Source organism: Drosophila elegans, unplaced genomic scaffold, assembly GCF_018152505.1.
Source record: "Drosophila elegans isolate 14027-0461.03 unplaced genomic scaffold, ASM1815250v1 contig_149, whole genome shotgun sequence".
In the NCBI taxonomy this organism is placed as follows: Eukaryota; Metazoa; Arthropoda; class Insecta; order Diptera; family Drosophilidae; genus Drosophila; species Drosophila elegans.
In genome coordinates, this window is record NW_024545513.1 from 26,231,305 (window position 1) to 26,248,759 (window position 17,455).

Sequence of the window (17,455 nt, forward strand, 5' to 3'; positions counted from 1 at the left end):
CAGCAAAGTTATAATTTTTTTCATTTATTTTTCCAATTGTTCCTATGGGAGCTATAGTCTATTGTCGTCTGATCGGGCTCGTTTTGACTTATATACAACTTTTGGAAAAGTTTCAGGCAGATAGCCTTAAAACGGAGAGGCAAGTTTGCGTAGAAACGGACAGATGGACAGACGGACGGACAGACGGACATGGCTAGATCGACCCTCCTAGTGATGCTGATCAAGAATATGTATACTTTATGGGGTCGGAGATGTCTGCTTCACTGCATTGCAAACCTCAGACCGAAATTATAATACCCCCTGCAAGGGTATAAAAATTAAGCTAGTCAAAATAGAAATCAACTGAAATATAACCGACGAACTTAAGCCTTCATCAGCTATATTGCCATCCCCAAGCAGAAACTTTGTGTTAAATATAGGCAAGCATTATTTAAATAAATAAATTACAATGTTTATATTATATTATTATTATAATATTAGTAAAAAAAACATGTTCCAATGAGAGAATATTGAACTTGACTAGTCGTCTGCGTTCTTATCAGCGTAGGAGAAGTCATCGTCCTCGCCATAGCTCCAGCTGTCCTCGATCTCCTCGTTGCCAAATAAGCGCTCCAGATCCTGCTCGGCCTCCGCCGGAACGGAGTCGGCGGTGAGCAGCTGGTCCTGCTCCGGGTCCTGGTTCTCCGGACATCCGCGGCAGCGGCTCTCGTTGATGCCGTAGTTGAGACAGTTCCCGCCCACGCACTCGCAGCATCCGTCGTGGAACCACCGATAGCTGCTGGCCCCCATGCTCTCGCACTGCTGCCGGCACTTGTTCGCCCGGATGCAGGAGTTCACGTAGATGACGGTGCACAAGGTGTTGAGTCCGGCTGAGACTCCGCTGTCACTGGGACTTTGGCCGGGGTTACTGCCCTGAACGCGTTGCTTGAAGCCGGCGCGCATGGGGAACCGGATGGTGGACCATCCCTCGTCATCCTCGGCAGTCAGAGTGTCGAAGAGCTCCGGCAGGCCCTCAATGTCCCCGATCTCCGAGCGCGGCGTCAGCGAGGGCAGCGAGTCCTTGTGCTTGGGGCACATGTCCAGGCAGCCACAGCACTCGATGTACAGCTCGCCGAGGCAGTTCAGGCAGTCCTTGCAGCAGTGGCAGTCGTTCAGCTTGCACTGGCAGCTCTGGGTGATCAGGCACTTGGACACCACCGATCCGCAGACCACCTCGTTGCACCCGTCATCGCTGGCGGCCGATGGCCCCGGTGCCAGGCCGATCAGGAGGAGTGGCACAGCAAGGGCGGAGTAGCACAGCAACTGCATTCTGGTCATTCTGGTAACTCGCGGCCTAATGTCACGCTGTCTCACCGATGACACCTTATATGTGACCCACGGGGGCCAGGTGGTTAGGTAATCTGCGGATCCGCCAGTTCAGGTAGTGCTCGCAGCAGCCGGGCGGGTAATTTAAAACCAGTTAGGGCCAACACCGTCATAAAAAAGGGCAACTTACAAGGATTATTAGGGATTGGGCAATTCGAAAACACTTAGGTTTTGGGTATAAGCCGTCATAAAATAAGCTATGATGTGAAAATGCAAAGGCAAAACATCATTTTGCAGGCAGACCCACAGATCACTGATTGGGATTACTGTGATCGATACATATACGAGCCCTCAGAAAACAGCTCGAATAAATCAGCTCACAAACATTGTATAGCTAGCCACTTATTTCAAGATATTTCTATTCCATTGACCCATTGACGAAGGGCTCATTAGAATCATTAGCTCGAGTAGCTAATAGTATTTCCGACTTGAAAACGATTATTAGGCGACTTTTTGACCGAATTAAATAAATTCAACGAATATGGAAACGTAATAAAACACGGATACAGAGAGATATCTTTAAATCGAAAAGTTATTTATAACAATTTCTCGTCCTGTATTGATTTGGAAAAAAAAGCTTCTCAGATGCTTCTGCCCTTTTCAGAACTTTATTGCAACAAGAAAGAAAGCGAGCTCCAGCAAGCCGAAGTTTATATACCCTTGCAGCTATTGCAAAATGAAATATTCTTTTAAAATCTTTCTTTTGCCTTCACAGGCATTTTTTATCTCAGCTTGCTGATTAAGAACATTTAAAAAGTGTATTTATTTAGTCGAATGCTTATTCATTTTTCGTCACAAAATTTGATATCAGATATTTTATATGTTGAAGGTGCGATCGTCACAACTTTTTTACCTCGTTAAGAGGTGTTTTTTGTTTGATATCAGAAGTTTTTGTTTGAAATATAGTCAAAGTACTCCAATATTATTACCATGATTTTTAAAAATAAACTTTGGCAAGCCGAAGTGTATGCCGGCACCGAAAAAGTCATTTTGAGATATACCATTCGACGCGTATTTTCAACAAAAGTTTAAGTGTGCTATAAAAGTGGAATATTTTACCAACAGTATGTCACTTTCACCGCCCTATCTCCTGAACGTAAAATCTTGGTTTGCAATCCATATTCTTTTAGCGATACCTTTGGTGTATTCTTCGTTACGATCTGACCATCACAGCTGATTTTCAATTCTGCGGTTAGTTAAAATAGTCTCCTATGCACAAGCTTTTGGTGCGATCGTCACTAAAAGTACTGCCAACCATAGTGATATCGAGTTTTTGCAATAAATTCACGGGTATAGAAACTTCGGCCTGTTTTCGTTCTTGTTTTTAATAAGTTATATGGAACCAATTTTTGACACTTACATTTCATTATGAGTTTTTCTGTCTGCACTGGGAATCGACCCAGGGCCACAACTATCGGAGACTAGGGCTTTAACCATTTGGTATGCCAATATGAGTTTTCAGAGCACAAATGGACTTCAAATCAACATTTAATAAATGTTACCAAAACAAAAGAAAGGATGCAAGCTTCGGGTGCTGGAAATAAGACCTTAAAGAAATTTAAAAAAAAAAGTAAATCGAAATAGGGCCCCAAAATTTGGGTTTTATTTCATAAAAAAATAATACCCCAATTTTTAAAATGAAATAAGACCCTAATGCACAATAGGCAGCAATAAAAATAAATGAAATAAGCCCCCAAATTGGGGGTGCTATTTCCTTTTTGAAATTTCTAAAATGAAATAGCACCCCAAAATTGTTTTAAAAAATTTGTATTTGATTTTATTTTATTTTATTCCATGTTTTGCATAGAAATGTACAATGTTCTTAATTTATTTTAAATTTTTTCTTTTACCAAGTTTCTTGCAATAAGAACACTTGTTTCACGTTCAGTAAATTGCTGTTCCCAAAGGTTGCTTTAGGCAGCTACTTATTATTTATATTCAATACTTTGACGAGGTAAACACTTTAAAAATTGTAATTTTGCTTTCAAATTAGCGACATATTTGAGTTTTAGGATTTTTAGTAAATTAAACTATGGAACCCATTAAGAAGTATTCAACAAATTTTATAAAGAAATATCGCACGATAGAAGAAAAATTCGACACGTAGGATTTTAGGTAAAGTAAACTTTGAAATCGCGTGATTTTTCTCTATTAAATTTGTTTAATACTTAATGGGTTCCATCGTTTACTTTTCTAAAAATCCTCAGTATCAAAGGAGTCGCTAATATTGAAGCAATTTTTATACCCTTGCAGAGGGTATTATAATTTCAGTCAGAAGTTTGCAACGCAGTGAAGAAGACGTTTCCGACCCTATAAAGTATATATATTCTTGATCAGCATCACTAGTAGAGTCGATTTAGCCATGTCCGTCTGTCCGTCCGTCTGTCCGTCCGTTTATATGCAAACTAGTCTCTCAGTTTTAAAGCATGAAACTTTCCCAAAAGTTGTCTTTCTTTATTGCAGGTAGTATATAAGTCGGAACGAGCCAGATCGGACGACTATAGCATATAGCTCCCATAGGAACAATAAAAAAATAAATACAAAAAATTATAACTTTGCTGTTTTTTAATTTTTTGTTTAGTTCTTCGACATATAGTAATGGTTAAGTATTTCAGAATTACGGTTTTAATTTCATCAAAATCGGACGACTATATCATATAGCTTCCATTGGAACAATCGGAAAAAAAATACAAAAAAAATTATAACTGTTTTTAAATTTTTTATTTAAGGTCTTCGACATATAGTAATGATTAAGTATTTCAGAATTACGGTTTAAATTTCGGTGACAAATAAATTAAGTGGCAGCCTCAACCAGAGAGCGGGAAAACAAGAGGCGAAACCCAAGAAAATAAAGACTGCCCCGGGGCTCTGCCCAGTATTACAACAATATCATCCAGTCAGCAGCAACAGGTGGCTATCCTTGGGAGTTGGGTAGACTCGACTAGGAGATACCATAGGGCTTGAAGAAGTTTCAGAATCGCATTTTAAGCCTGTTCCTTTTCTTGTGTATTAATTGATATGGGTTTCTTATAAAAGGACTTCGAAAATTCTACATGGACTTATCATGTCCTCATCATATTCTGATCCAATCGGCTTTTCATTTTCTGAAAATTTCAAATTTGTTCCCTTTTTCTTGATCAAACTATCCATGCTTTTAATTTCGAGTTCTACTTACACCCATCAGTCCCTACAGAGTTCAGTATACACAACCAAGTCGGAGAAATAACACACAGGAAATTGCCTTCTGAACAATACAAAAAAAGCCAAATTTAGTTTTAAGCATAAAGTGTTAAATAACATTTTTGAAAAACACTTTCTTAATAAACAAAACCCAACAAAAAAATGCTTGCTAAAGGACATAAAAGGAGATTGTACAAAAAACCCGGTTAAACATGCAGTAAGTAAATAATATTAACGCAACTTTTTCTTGCTATGTTAAATATATGAATTAAATTTCAAAGCTTGCCAACTGAATGCGATTGATACTTGATTGAACGTAGACTTCAAATTCCCTGTTAAACACTTAAACCGAATGGCAAACAAGTTGAGTGGAGGATCTACCGTATCTTGCAGTGCAGTTCAGTTCTCAATCAATTATCGACTGGTGAGTAGTAACCAAGCAATTATTTATTTAAATACATTATATTTTTATATTTTGTATTCCAGATGGCAAGCACTTGAAAGTTCGAAAACAGATGTCCAACAAGGAGGATACTGGAGTCAACTACTGAACTGCACCACCGAAACTTAAACCATCCACCACTCTATTGGATCTTGTCCCTGCTCTTCTCGTCCGGCACTATTATTTGTAAACACAAAGACACTTACAAAAATACACTTGGCAAAAAAGAAAACTTGTCTATGGTCTTCATTCAAAATCCGGGATATACCGGGAATACACTTAAAATTAGTCTTTTGACTTAAAAATCATAATTTAAATACAAAATGGCAAGTAAATTTCTAGCACAACACAATCTAGTTGTGCATACCCAGCTTATTTCCAGATACCCACTATAATAATCACAACAACTAGCTGCAATTAAGAGTAAGTCGCTGGTTTGCTGGAGCTTAAGAACGCCCCTTTGACATTTATTAAACGCTCGGTGATTGGAGGAAGGTAATTACTCATAATGGCTACACAAAAGGTGAAATAAATAAATGGTTGACTTGTCAATGGAGTGCTCAAAAAACGATCAATGGAGTTTAAAGATTAATTGTTTTATATAATTATACCCTTGCAGAGGGTATTATAATTTCAGTCAGAAGTTTGCAACGCAGTGAAGGAGACATCTCCGACCCTATAAAGTATATATATTCTTGATCAGCATCACTAGGCGAGTCGATCTAGCCATGTCCGTCTGTCTGTCAGTCTGTCCGTCTGTCCGTCCGTTTATATGCAAACTAGTCTCTCAGTTATAAAGCTATCTGCATGAAACTTTCCCAAAAGTTGTCTTTCTATTGCAGGTAGTATATAAGTCGGAACGAGCCGGATCGAACGACTATAGCATATAGCTCCCATAGGAACAATCGGAAAAATAAATGAAAAAAAATTATAACTTTTCTGTTTTTTAATTTTTTGTTTAGTTCTTCGACATATTGCAATGGTTAAATATTTCAGAATTATGCTTTAAATTTTATCAAAATCGGACGTCTATATCAGAAATAATAAAATTATATAAAATAACTATAAAATAATTGAGCTGCAAGTCATCATAGTTTCAATGTTTTTAAACTATACGCAAGTAAATCATAATTTTAATGTTTTCAAAAATGTTTAATTCTTGCATAGCTGCAAGGCTTGCCGAAGTTTGCTTTCTTTCTTGTTTAAATTAAATTTTTTTAGATTATTTACCTCGTCAAAGTATTAAATATAAATAACAAGTAGCTGCTTAAAGCAACCTTTAATAACAATTTTAAATGTTACGTCCATAAGAACTCTTTTACTTAGCTGTGGAATGTTTTCTTTAATTTCACTTATTATTTTTAAAGTGGAAAATATACAAATACATGCGGCGTAATCTAACAACTTTTGCGCACTCCATTCTTAAAAACACGTCGCGCGAACTCATTTTAAAACGGCAATTTTGGTCATCTGAGCGAAATACACTTTGTCGAAAATCACATGCAGTTAGGAAAATTGACTGTTTTTGGTTAATTCCCATATATCATAAAATAAGAAAAACCAAACAAGGCCCCTATTCTTAGGGTCTTATTTCATTTCTCCTTTTTGAGGTGTTATTTCATTATGAAATAAGTCCACAATTTTTAATGACAAAATTTTTCGTAAAATATGAAATAAAACCCCAAATTCCATTCAAAGTTATTGTTTCCTACACATATTTTTTGGGGCCTTGCTTCATTTTTTTTTTTGGACTTATTTCACAAAACCGCAAACTTTGGCAAGCCGAAGTTCATATCCAGCTATTGCAAAAATTAAAAATTCTTGAAAAAAATTAAATTATAATTGACGTATATTTTAAAAAACAGTGAAGCTATGATGGTTTGCAGCTCAATTATTTGATAGTTTCTATGGATATCCGTTTTCCGATTTTAATAAAATTAAAATATATATCATACCATCATGCAGATAACTTTAAAACTGAGAGACTAGATTGCATAGAAACGGACGGACAGAGGGACAGTCGGACATGGCTAGATCGACTCTCCTGGTGATGCTGATCAAGAATATATATACTTTATAGGAAACGTCTCCTTTACTGCGTTGCAAACTTCTGAATGAAATTGTAATACCCTCTGCAAGGGTATAAATACAAATATTTGAAAAAATGCAAGATATATTTTTTCTTAATTTTATGGTTACTCGCCATCCATTTGAGATAATTGTTAAATGTTTCATTTTCTAAAAGCACAGGGGAGTCGCTATTGGCTGTACATCAATCGCGATTTGCATGAATCAATGGATTTCTGGGTGTTCGAATATAGTTCGATACAAATTAAGGTTTATTGTTTCAGAATTACGGTTTTAATTTATTCAAATAGGACATCGATATCATATAGCTGCTCGTAAAACCCTGAAATCGGAATATTATTGTTTTAAAAAAATTTTTTTTTTGGAATAGCTACAAGGTTATATAAACTTTGGCCTGCCAATGTTTGCTTCCTTTCTATTTAGTTAAGCTTTAAAGTTTAAACGTTGTTTGTTAATATAAAATATAGCTAATATTTTGTTTTTAAATCATATTTCAATGATTATTAATATTGGGGTACTTTGGTATTTGAAACTAACACTTCTGATATCAAATAAGAACATCTCTTAACGAGGTTAAAAAAGTCCTGACAATCGCACCTGAATAAATAAATACACTTTTTAAATGTTCTTAGTCTGCACGCTGAGATAAAAAATGCTTGTGTAGGCAAAATTAATTTTATTTCATTTTGTATTGGTTCTATTCTTTAAACTCTTTAAATTCATTCATTTCAATCCGATAATCCGTTCGAAAGATATTCAATAAACCAGATTTAGACGCCATATTTGAAATGAAAACTTTTATCCTTCTGTTGGTTTGTAAGAGCGTACAAAGCGATGTTTTAGGGTCCTGAAATCAATTTTACTGTTTTAAGCACCTTGAATTGAAAAGCTTTAGTGCCATCACTTTTTCCACGGCTAAAAACAAAAGCTAGATCTCACCACTATCCATACAACATATGTTGTATAGTGATTTCACACACCCAAACGACTAAGGCTATGGGTACGTGCTCTATATATCTTTAAAAAGGTATTTAAAAGGACTGTTTACGTTTCCTTGATATAATTTCTTCAAGTAATTAATTACCGAATTAAAGACAAAATTAGGGATTTGTGCTCACATTTTTGCGACACTATAGATTTCTTTTTATTTTTGATCCCTTATAGCTTTTGAGATTACGTAATTTATATTTTTAACTAAAAATTCGATTTTGGGAGTTATTCAGCGTGTTAAAATTGAACCCAATTCAGAAATTTTAATTAGCATTTTATGGTTGTTTGATTGAGGAGAAATCTATGCTAAGCCAATTTGTTGATGAACAATTCTTATTAGAGCTTTTTTAAGTAAAACGGAAACATAAACAAGGGTATTTTAGACAAAAATAATTTTTGAATGATCAGGGGTCTGAACATTGTTCTTCGGCTTTTTCAAAGTATGCGTGATATAAAGACGCCTCCTGTTCATAAAATTGTTGTACTTTAATAGAAAATTCGATTTTAGGTCTCCTGTACAAATATAACAACATATAACAAATAAATTGTAATTAATAAAGCAAAAAAAGGGTTAATTGGTTTTTTAAAAAATTCCTTACTTCCATTCCTTCTAACGTTTCGGCAGCTATATAATTTAACTATTATATATAAAAAGAGTTTATTTACATTGGAAAATTATTAAAATAGTCAACTAATTCAAAATGTAACAGGTATCAATTTAAAATTAAATTATTAGTAAACTTTAATGATCAATAATACTCTTGTACAAAAGCTAGCCTTGACGCCATTTGCTGACTAGAGGCCAACAATTTTATAATTGATACCCGAAACGGTAGTTTAAAATGAAACTGTGCTGTACAATATTCATGCATTGTCAGAACTGTGTGGTATGGTTTTTTAAAAGCCAATTTATAAGAATGTTATAAGACTAAGTTTTAAACAAAAACTTCTGATATCAAACAAAAACACCTCTTGACGAGGTAAAATTAACGTGACGATCGCACCTTCAACTCCAATACATTTTTTTTCTAGCTTTATTTATTTTACTAAAAGGAAGTACTTAATTTTATTTAATTAGTTTTGTAATTGGTGCAAGGCTGCACAATAAAATCAGCACTTTTACTTAACAATTTCAAAGCAGTGTGCCGATTACAAAACTAATTGAATGAAAATAAAGTAATTTGTTTTGGGAAAATAAATAATAATCATCACAAAACCTGACATAAGAAGTGCGATCGTCACGTTAATTTTACCTCATCAAGATGTGTTTTTGTTTGATAAAATTAAAAGCTTCTGACTGAACTTATAATACTCTCCGCATGGGTACTAAAATAATAATAAAATAAAAAAGAAAACTTGCTTTTTTTTAGTGTTCTTTCAGTTATTACTTCCAAAAACATTTAGAAAGGGCGTATCGAATTCACAAGTATCAGTTTAACTTCATAATTTAGTAGCTTAATGTTGAATGATCCAATCGTCGCACTACTCGGCGGGTGCTTCTGGCACGGGCTCGGCAGGAGCTTCCGCCTCTGACTCCGGTGCTTTTGCTTCGGGGGCAGGTGCTTCCTCCTTATGCGTCTCTGTTGCCGGTGGTGGTGCACCTTGCGGCGCTGGAGCTGCGGCTGGATCAGTGCCCTCGACTGCCCCAGCTCCTTCGGTTGGGGCTGCGGCCACCGCTTCGCCCTCGACGACAGGTGCTCCTTCTCCAGTGGCCACGACTTCGCCTGCCGGCACTTGGACCTCCTCCCCTGTGGCAGACGCCTCCCCTTCCACAGGTGCGGTGGTGACCTCGACAGGAGCTGCCGCTGCTGCTGCTGCTGCTGCTGCTGCTGCTGCTGCTGCTGCTGCTGCTGCTGCTGCTGTCGCCGACTCCGGATCCAATGACTCCCGTACTTCGGAGCCCTTCTTGCTCTGAAAAGATGTGGAACCAAATATAGCCAAACGGATGAACCAAGGGTATACAACAGGGGTGATCACGCCCATGTTTCGTTGCTTTTTGTGATGCTGATGGGACTGATTTTTCCAAATTCAATTTGATTTTTTTCCTAGTATAACTGAATCTGCATGTCAAAGCCCAAATTTCTAGCATTTTTAGTTTCCGAGATCTCGACGTTTGTACAGACAGACAGACGGACAGACGAACTGACAGACGAACAGACAGACGGATATACGGACAGAAAATCGGACAGACGGACGGACAGACAAACGGACAGACATACAGACAGACAGACAGACAGACGGACAGACAGACGGACAGACAGACGGACAGACGAAATGACAAACGGACAGACAACCGGGCAGACAAACGGACAGAGAAACGGACAAACAAACGGGTAGACAAACGGATATGGCTAAATCGATTCGGCTATTGATTCTGAGCCAAGACCATAATTACATTATGGAGTCGGAAACGCTTCCGTCCATCTGTTACGTATTTTTCAACGAATGCAATATGCCCTTTTACTCTAAAAGTAACAGGTAGGAGGTAGCAACACCCTGTGCAATGGGGGAAGGTAAAAATTGTGGTTAGAGCTTACGCGTTTCTTCTTCTTTTCGGGCTCGACAACGACCTCCTCCTGGGGCTTGTAGTCCTCCGGGAAGAACTTCAAGGCCTCGTCCTTGCCGACGTTCACGTTCGGACTGACGTAGCTGGGACCGTAGGAGACCAGCGATAGCATCATGTTGGACTGGGCCTTGTTGACCTTGAGCACGATCTTGTCGCTCCTGTAAATGAAGATGGGGTGAGTTTAGTTTGGCCAGTTTGGTTTGGAAAGTGGTCAATGGCAAACGGGCTTGTCCCGGCCAGAATACGCACGCAGAATGCGGGCTGCCCTCGTATTTGTCCGTCGAGTTGGCTATCAACTCGGCCTCGTCCGGCTCGGCGCTGGTGAAGTAGCCGTAGAGAGGAACGTCGTCCTTGTGCCGGTCGACCAACAGCAAGATCTCCTTGCGCTTGGAGGCGTCGAAGGCCATGATGACGTGCGGTGGCTCCGGCTTGGGGTCCGGAGGCAGGAATCCGGACGTCTGGCCACGGAAGAACACGTAGATGAGGGCGGCGTGGGTGCGCCGGTTGTTGGGCACCCAAATGGGAGGCATCTTCACCGTCTTCGTTCGGGTCAGTGGCTTTGGGGGCTCCTCCTCCTTGACTTCCTGGACCTCCTCCTCGTCCTCGGCCATGTCGTCGAGGGCATCCAGCTCCATGTCGAAGCCGGGCATGGAGGGGAGCCCGCCGACCATGACGTCGGCGCCGGCGGGAGCCTCGATGGCCTCCTCTTCGCTGGCCTCCTCCTCGGCGTCCAGCTCGGCCGCCTCCTCCTCGGCGGCATGGACCTCCTCGTGGATGACCGACTTGCCCTTGCCCTTGCCCTTGCCCGACTTGGCCTGGGCCTGGGCCAGCCGGAGGTCCTCCTCGGAGCTGAGCTCCTCGACCCACACCTCGCCCTCCTTCAGCTCGATCTCGATCTTGAGCTTCATGGTGGTGATGATGGGCGGGATGACGTGCTCCTCGGGGATCTCGTCGTTCGGCGGCGCCACTCGCTCCTTGGTCAGCTCGTGGGCGTAGGCCATCAGGACGTTCGGCACGGTGCCGATGCTCTCGTCGATCTTCCAGAAGCACATCAGCAGCTCCTTCCCGTCCAGCTGCTCGATCACGTCCGGCGGCAGGGGGTTCTTGCACCCGAAGTTCACCACCTCGAACTGGTCGCTGCTCACCTGGATGACCCGCCGGTCCTTGCACTGCATCTTCAGCGGTTCGGCGGGCTCGGTGAGCTTCTTGAACATGTCCCGGTTGACCTGCGGCCCGAACACCGTGACTCCGATGTCCGGCATGTTCTCCATAATGGCGTCCGTCACCTGGGTAAAGTAGTCCATCTGCTTCTTGTGCTTCACCTCGCGCTCAGCCCTCTCGGCCCGCTCGATGGCCTCCATTTTGACCCGCTGCTGGTCCACCTCAATGGGCTGGAGCTCGTCGATCCTGAAGGTGATGGGCCGCGGCGTCTTCTGCAGCGTTTTCTCCAGTTCCCTGGCCAGCATGGCCACCAACTTGGGCACATCGGTGCCGAACAAGATGTTCACGGCCCTGCCGCCCTGCAAGCGTTCGAGGTACACACATTTACCGACTCTCACCACAACAGTCAACCATTCAAAATAATTTAATTTATGGGCGCAGTAGCACTATTTTGAGTTTAAGTTAAACTAAAACTAGCTTATGGGTTTTCTTTTACTGCAAGATTTCTAGAGAATTTCATTTTATTATTCTTAAAAATTAAAAATCCGATAAAAATAAACTAAACTTGACTAATTTTTCCTTGTTTTCTTCAAGTGGCTTTTCCATTCAAAACCTTTTGGTAATAAATAAGAAGTTGTAACTAGGAAATATTTTTTTGAAGATTACAGTTTTCTGTGCAGTTCCCTAAAATAATTGTAAATTTAAAATCTCCCATTTTAATGGTGTTGATTTTCGTACCTAAATTTAATTAATTATTTTGTGTGGCTGAGTCAAAGTTATGTTTAGGTTTAGTAATCGATACTTAGCGCTTTAGTATTGATACAAAAGGATATAGAGTCGAGGCCAGAGTGGAATGTTTTGACTTACGGACACAAACAGCCAGGTGGGCTCACTCTTCTTATTGAACCGCTTGAGCGATGTGATGGTGTCCGATTTGCACTATGTGAGACTCAGTTAGGGGTCGTTAGGTCAAGGTTAAAGTGACGGGTTCACCCACAATGGCCAGGTGCAGGTTGTCGCCCCCGATCTCCAGCTTGATCTTGCGCAAGCTGCCCACCATTCCCACGCAAGGGCCGCACCATTCCGAGTACACATCCAAAACTGGCGGAGGGCCGAGGCGACTATTTAGCAGATTTAAAGGAAAACGCTCGGCGAATTCTCTACGAACCCAAGAGTCCTGGGCGTTCCATGAAGCGCTCCAAGTCCTCGTCGGTCTGGAGGTCCGCCTGTAGTTGCTGTTGGGCCGCCTTCTTCGCCATTTCCTAAAATTTGGCTGCCAATCCACAAAATTTGCTATAAATTTTTTTTCTAAATTTTGAATGCCTGTTGTATTGCTGCCAATGCCAAACCGAAACTGAATGTTCTGTGAGCTATTGATTAAACAGGACGCTCCCCTCCCCACTTTCACTTTCACTTACTTTTTGCCTTTTGTGTTGCATTGAATACAGTAAGTTTGCAGCAATAGTAATAATTTAGTCAACCACAATTGTTTAATTGCTCGTAAAATTAACGCATTAACACACATTGGCGAGTTCTTACACATTGCATAACAAAACTGTTCACTCTCACTACATAGTTAAAATAATTTAAACAACACAAACAAATACGAGTATGAGTATGAATGGGGCGAAAAGAAACTTCTCCTCGCAATTCGAACTCCTACTCGACACGTCGATCTCAGTACATGGGCTTCGTTTAGACACGGTAAGTACATATTATGTGTATACAGTAAAGATAGATTATGCGGTATGGATAGACCTATGTATATATACGGGGCTACTACGGTACATGTGCATAGGGTGACCAAGCTTTAGCTTTTGCTTTAGCTTTAGCTTTAGCTTTAGGCGAACTACGAGTAACTCAAAACCTCCCTTAAACAATTAATATGTACAGTTATTAACACGAAACCAACGCCAAACGTTGCTAAGTCGTTGATGCCTTGGTGCCTCCTCTATCTCACGGAAATGCCGTTGATGGTGATCACATTGCTGGCCACCGGCTCCGGTTCGTAGACCTCGTCATTGGTGCGCATCTCGTAGGGAGCGTCGTAGAACTGCTCGTTTGGTATTTGGTCGTATATGTTCTCTGCGTATATAAAAAATAAACATACATATATACTCTATTATTCGATTTAGGACATTTTTGGTGTGTCGATAGATATAGAGTAAACAAATGTAAGCCTAGCAAGCAATGTTAGGAGCGCTCCAAGTAATGTGCCTGAAAAAAGACGGGTATTGGAGCGTTTTCTAGGGAAGAACATACATTAGAGAGTTTTAAAGCATATTCAATGCTCTTCAAACATAGGCCTAAACAGTAAAAATATTACCTTTTGTTTCAAATTAAATAATTTAAATTAATAACTGAATTTAATTTAATAATGTTAATTTAAATTAAAGAAACAACATTTAAGTTTTTAAAATTTTTAACATAAATTTCATATCACAGTAAATTTAAAATGCGTCCCAATTTTAAAATGCTCAACAAATTTGTCAATTTTTTTCTTGTTTTTCTTTTTATTTTTCAATTCAAATACAAATTTACATGTTAAAAAATTTTAATTCTTTACATTTTTTCAAAAAAATTAACAACCCAATAAGAGTCTGATATTAAACTTTTCGATTTAAGTGAAAGAGAGTCAGACATGACTTAAAAATTTTTCACTTTAAGTGGACACATTTTGACGTTAAATGCTCATGAAAATACACAGCTGGAGTAAGCTCAAATTGCTTGCTAAGAACCAAAAATGTCAGGGATTAAAACCGGATCGAATATCGGTTTCGTTTGCAACCATTGTAACTATTTTGATTTGTTTTTGGTCGCGGCATTTTTGTATGAATGAACATATTATGTTTTTCGTTTCCTTTCTCTTCTCTTCTTTTCTTTTCAATGATATATATTGTCAAAAAAATCATCTAAAAGAAAAGCACTTGCTGAATCTGACATATTGAATGGTTAAAACGCTTTACGTCTTATGTATCTGTAAAGAACACATTTTTGTAGAACCGGTACTAATGTTTCGGTATCGGCAATGGTTCATTGAGGCTCAAAGACAGAGACAACCATATGGATACTGCTTGAGATTTTTTTTGGTTATAAAATCACGGTCACACTGCCTTGTTAACGTTCAATTCAAACTTTATGGTTTTGTTTATTATATGGTGTTTATTCTGCTAATTTTAACTTTTAAAGGTTTTCAGTAGTTACATTTTAGTGGTAAAAAATATTTCGTATACACCTAAGCCTCGCTTTTTCATTTCGTCTTGTCTTAAACTCCAATAAAATTGTACTTTTTATACCCTTGCAGAGGGTATTATAATTTCAGTCAGAAGTTTGCAACGCAGTGAAGGAGACGTTTCCGACCCTATAAAGTATATATATTCTTGATCAGCATCACTAGTAGAGTCGATCTAGCCATGTCCGTCTGTCCGTCCGTCTGTCCGTCTGTCCGTCCGTCTGTCCGTCTGTCCGTCTGTCCGTCCGTTTATATGCAAACTAGTCTCTCAGTTTTAAAGCTATCTGCATGAAACTTTCCCAAAAGTTGTCTTTCTATTGCAGGTAGTATATAAGTCGGAACGAGCCGGATCGGACGACTATATCATATAGCTCCCATAGGAACAATCGGAAAAATAATTGAAAAAAAATTATAACTTTGCTGTTTTTTAATTTTTTGTTTAGTTCTTCGACATATAGCAATGGTTAAATATTTCAGAATTATGGTTTAAATTTCATCAAAATCGGACGACTATAGCATATAGCTCCCATAGGAACAATCGGAAAAATAATTGAAAAAAAATTATAACTTTGCTGTTTTTTAATTTTTTGTTTTGTTCTTCGACATAAAGCAATGGTTAAATATTTCAGAATTATGGTTAAAATTTCATCAAAATCGGACGACTATATCATATAGCTCCCATAGGAACAATCGGAAAAATAATTGAAAAAAAATTGTAACTTTGCTGTTTTTTAATTTTTTGTTTAGTTCTTCGACATATAGCAATGGGTAAATATTTCAGAATTATGGTTAAAATTTCATCAAAATCGGACGACTATAGCATATAGCTTCCATAGGAACAATCGGAAAAATAATTGAAAAAAAATTATAACTTTGCTGTTTTTTAATTTTTTTTTTAGTTCTTCGACATATAGCAATGGTTAAATAATTCAGAATTATGGTTTAAATTTCATCAAAATCGGACGACTATATCATATAGCTCCCATACAAATAATAAAAATATATAAAAGAACAATCAAATAATTAAGCTGCAAATCGTCATAGCTTCAATGTTTTTAAACATATACGTAAGTAAATCATAATTTTAATGTTTTCAAAAATATTTAATTCTTGCGATAGCTGCAAGGGTATATGAACTTCGGCTTGCCGAAGTTTGCTTTCTTTCTTGTTAAATACAATTTTGGTCATTGATGTATTTTATACCAAAACCCGGTGCATATTTTTTACTATCAGGTATCGGTTCTGAAGATTTTCCTCATTCATTTCTCCAAAATGACGATTCCAAAATCGTCATAGGTTCCCTTGCTCGCACTTACGTAAAATCGTAAAGTTATAACAAAATATGAGCAATGAATGAGGTCAACAATAAAGTGTCATAAGCCCATTACGATTACGGTTATGATTCGGCCTCACCGGTTAAGGGTAACGGTTTCGAAACTGGTTAAATACCCTGAAATTGTACCAGTACCAATTAAATCTTGAGCTGCGTGAACATGACTTGAATCTTCATGTTAATTCTAACATAAGTCTCTGGCTTTTAAAGTTTCTGAGGCCTCGACGTTCATACGGACGGGCAGACTGACAAACGGACTGGGCTGGATCGACTTGGCTATAGATCCTGACCAATATTATATATGTGCTCTATTGGATTGGAAACGATTCCCTCTGTTCGTTACACACTTTTCAGCGAACATCGGGTATAGTTATTTGTAATGTTCTTTTCGTTCACCCACCTGACCGATTGTTGTTCAATCTCTCGCCGTTGCTGGTTGCATTGGGATCCGCACTGGCGGTGGCACCATTCCGGCCAGCTCCTCCGTGGAAGGTGTTGAACGTGGCCGAGGGATTGTTGTCCATGTGGGCGCGGTTGTTGGCCTCCAGCGTGGAATATGACATAACGGCCGCGTTCCGCTCGTCCTTCGTCTCCGCAGCCTGGACGTTCTCCGTGTTCTTCACGGGCCGCGCCTTGTTGCGGTACAGGAAGATGAGGCCGAAGACCACCAGCAGGGCCACGATCACCGTGGCCCCGATCCCCACGCCGGTGCCCAGCTCCGAGCTCTCGTGACCCTCGGCGGTGGCCAGTTCGCACCGCGGCTGCTTCCCGCTCCAGGCGCCGTCCTCGGTGCACTTGCGCAGGTACTGCCCGATCCGGTTGTAGTTGGGAATGCAGTGGTACTCCGCCGAGCCGCCGTACAGTGTCGACTCGTTGACCACGATCACTCGACCATTCTCGATCGCCAGCGGGCGTCCGCAGTCGACAGCTGGATGAAAAGATTTGGCTGTTACTTTTGGATTACTTTGGGGATGGAACTTGGCATTTTCTTTTCCTTTTTTTCTTAAATAAAATACTTGAGCTCAATTCATTAAGCACTAGATGATACATAAATTATGTTTAAAAATATCTGTAATCTGGCTGGATCATCAAAAACAA

At 39.4% G+C, this 17,455-nt stretch overlaps 3 protein-coding genes and 1 long non-coding RNA gene across 7 annotated transcripts in view; 1 reads left to right on the forward strand and 3 right to left on the reverse strand.

Annotated features, from left to right (window-relative positions):
- Positions 1-519: 519 nt before the first annotated feature.
- Positions 520-1,313, reverse strand: LOC108145561 (protein twisted gastrulation). The gene has a single exon (XM_017271060.1). The coding sequence runs from the start codon at positions 1,306-1,308 to the stop codon at positions 520-522; it is 789 nt and encodes a 262-aa protein (XP_017126549.1). The 5' UTR covers positions 1,309-1,313.
- Positions 1,314-4,474: 3,161 nt separating this feature from the next.
- On the forward strand, positions 4,475-5,202 carry LOC108145581. Its single transcript, XR_001774422.2, has 3 exons — positions 4,475-4,762; positions 4,827-4,969; positions 5,032-5,202. It is a non-coding gene; the product is annotated as an uncharacterized LOC108145581 (long non-coding RNA).
- A 4,214-nt stretch (positions 5,203-9,416) lies between these two features.
- LOC108145568 (fibrous sheath CABYR-binding protein) lies at positions 9,417-13,194 on the reverse strand. Of its 2 annotated transcripts, none has more exons than XM_017271076.2 (6): positions 12,961-13,194; positions 12,790-12,893; positions 12,660-12,731; positions 10,881-12,151; positions 10,603-10,789; positions 9,417-9,976 (listed from the first exon to the last, which is right to left on the reverse strand). In XM_017271076.2, exons 1-6 carry the CDS (start codon positions 13,049-13,051, stop codon positions 9,548-9,550), a joined length of 2,154 nt encoding a protein of 717 aa, XP_017126565.1. In that variant the 5' UTR covers positions 13,052-13,194; the 3' UTR covers positions 9,417-9,547. The 2 variants fall into 2 exon arrangements, with proteins under 2 accessions (XP_017126565.1, XP_017126567.1); XM_017271078.2 differs by having other exon boundaries at positions 12,790-12,913; positions 12,961-13,069.
- Positions 13,195-13,263: 69 nt separating this feature from the next.
- The window catches only part of LOC108145565 (sushi, von Willebrand factor type A, EGF and pentraxin domain-containing protein 1), a 29,066-nt gene continuing 24,874 nt past the window's right edge, over positions 13,264-17,455 (reverse strand). For all 3 annotated transcript variants that reach the window (XM_017271074.2, XM_017271071.2, XM_017271073.2), the window contains exons 14-15: positions 16,758-17,285; positions 13,264-13,877 (exon numbers count right to left, since the gene is read on the reverse strand). In XM_017271074.2, the coding sequence (XP_017126563.1) occupies positions 13,744-13,877; positions 16,758-17,285 (662 nt within the window). In that variant the 3' untranslated portion in view covers positions 13,264-13,743. The remainder of the gene's footprint in view (positions 13,878-16,757; positions 17,286-17,455) is intronic.

Bases quoted from the DNA above. Each gene is read 5' to 3' on its own strand.
- LOC108145561 (XM_017271060.1), bottom strand. From the start codon at position 1,308: ATGCAGTTGCTGTGCTACTCCGCCCTTGCTGTGCCACTCCTCCTGATC.
- LOC108145568 (XM_017271076.2), bottom strand. From the start codon at position 13,051: ATGGCGAAGAAGGCGGCCCAACAGCAACTACAGGCGGACCTCCAGACC. The intron at 12,894-12,960 runs GTTCGTAGAGAA...GCCCTCCGCCAG, and splicing joins GGAACGCCCAGGACTCTTGG to TTTTGGATGTGTACTCGGAA. The intron at 12,152-12,659 runs GTAAGTCAAAAC...GAACGCTTGCAG, and splicing joins CCACCTGGCTGTTTGTGTCC to GGCGGCAGGGCCGTGAACAT.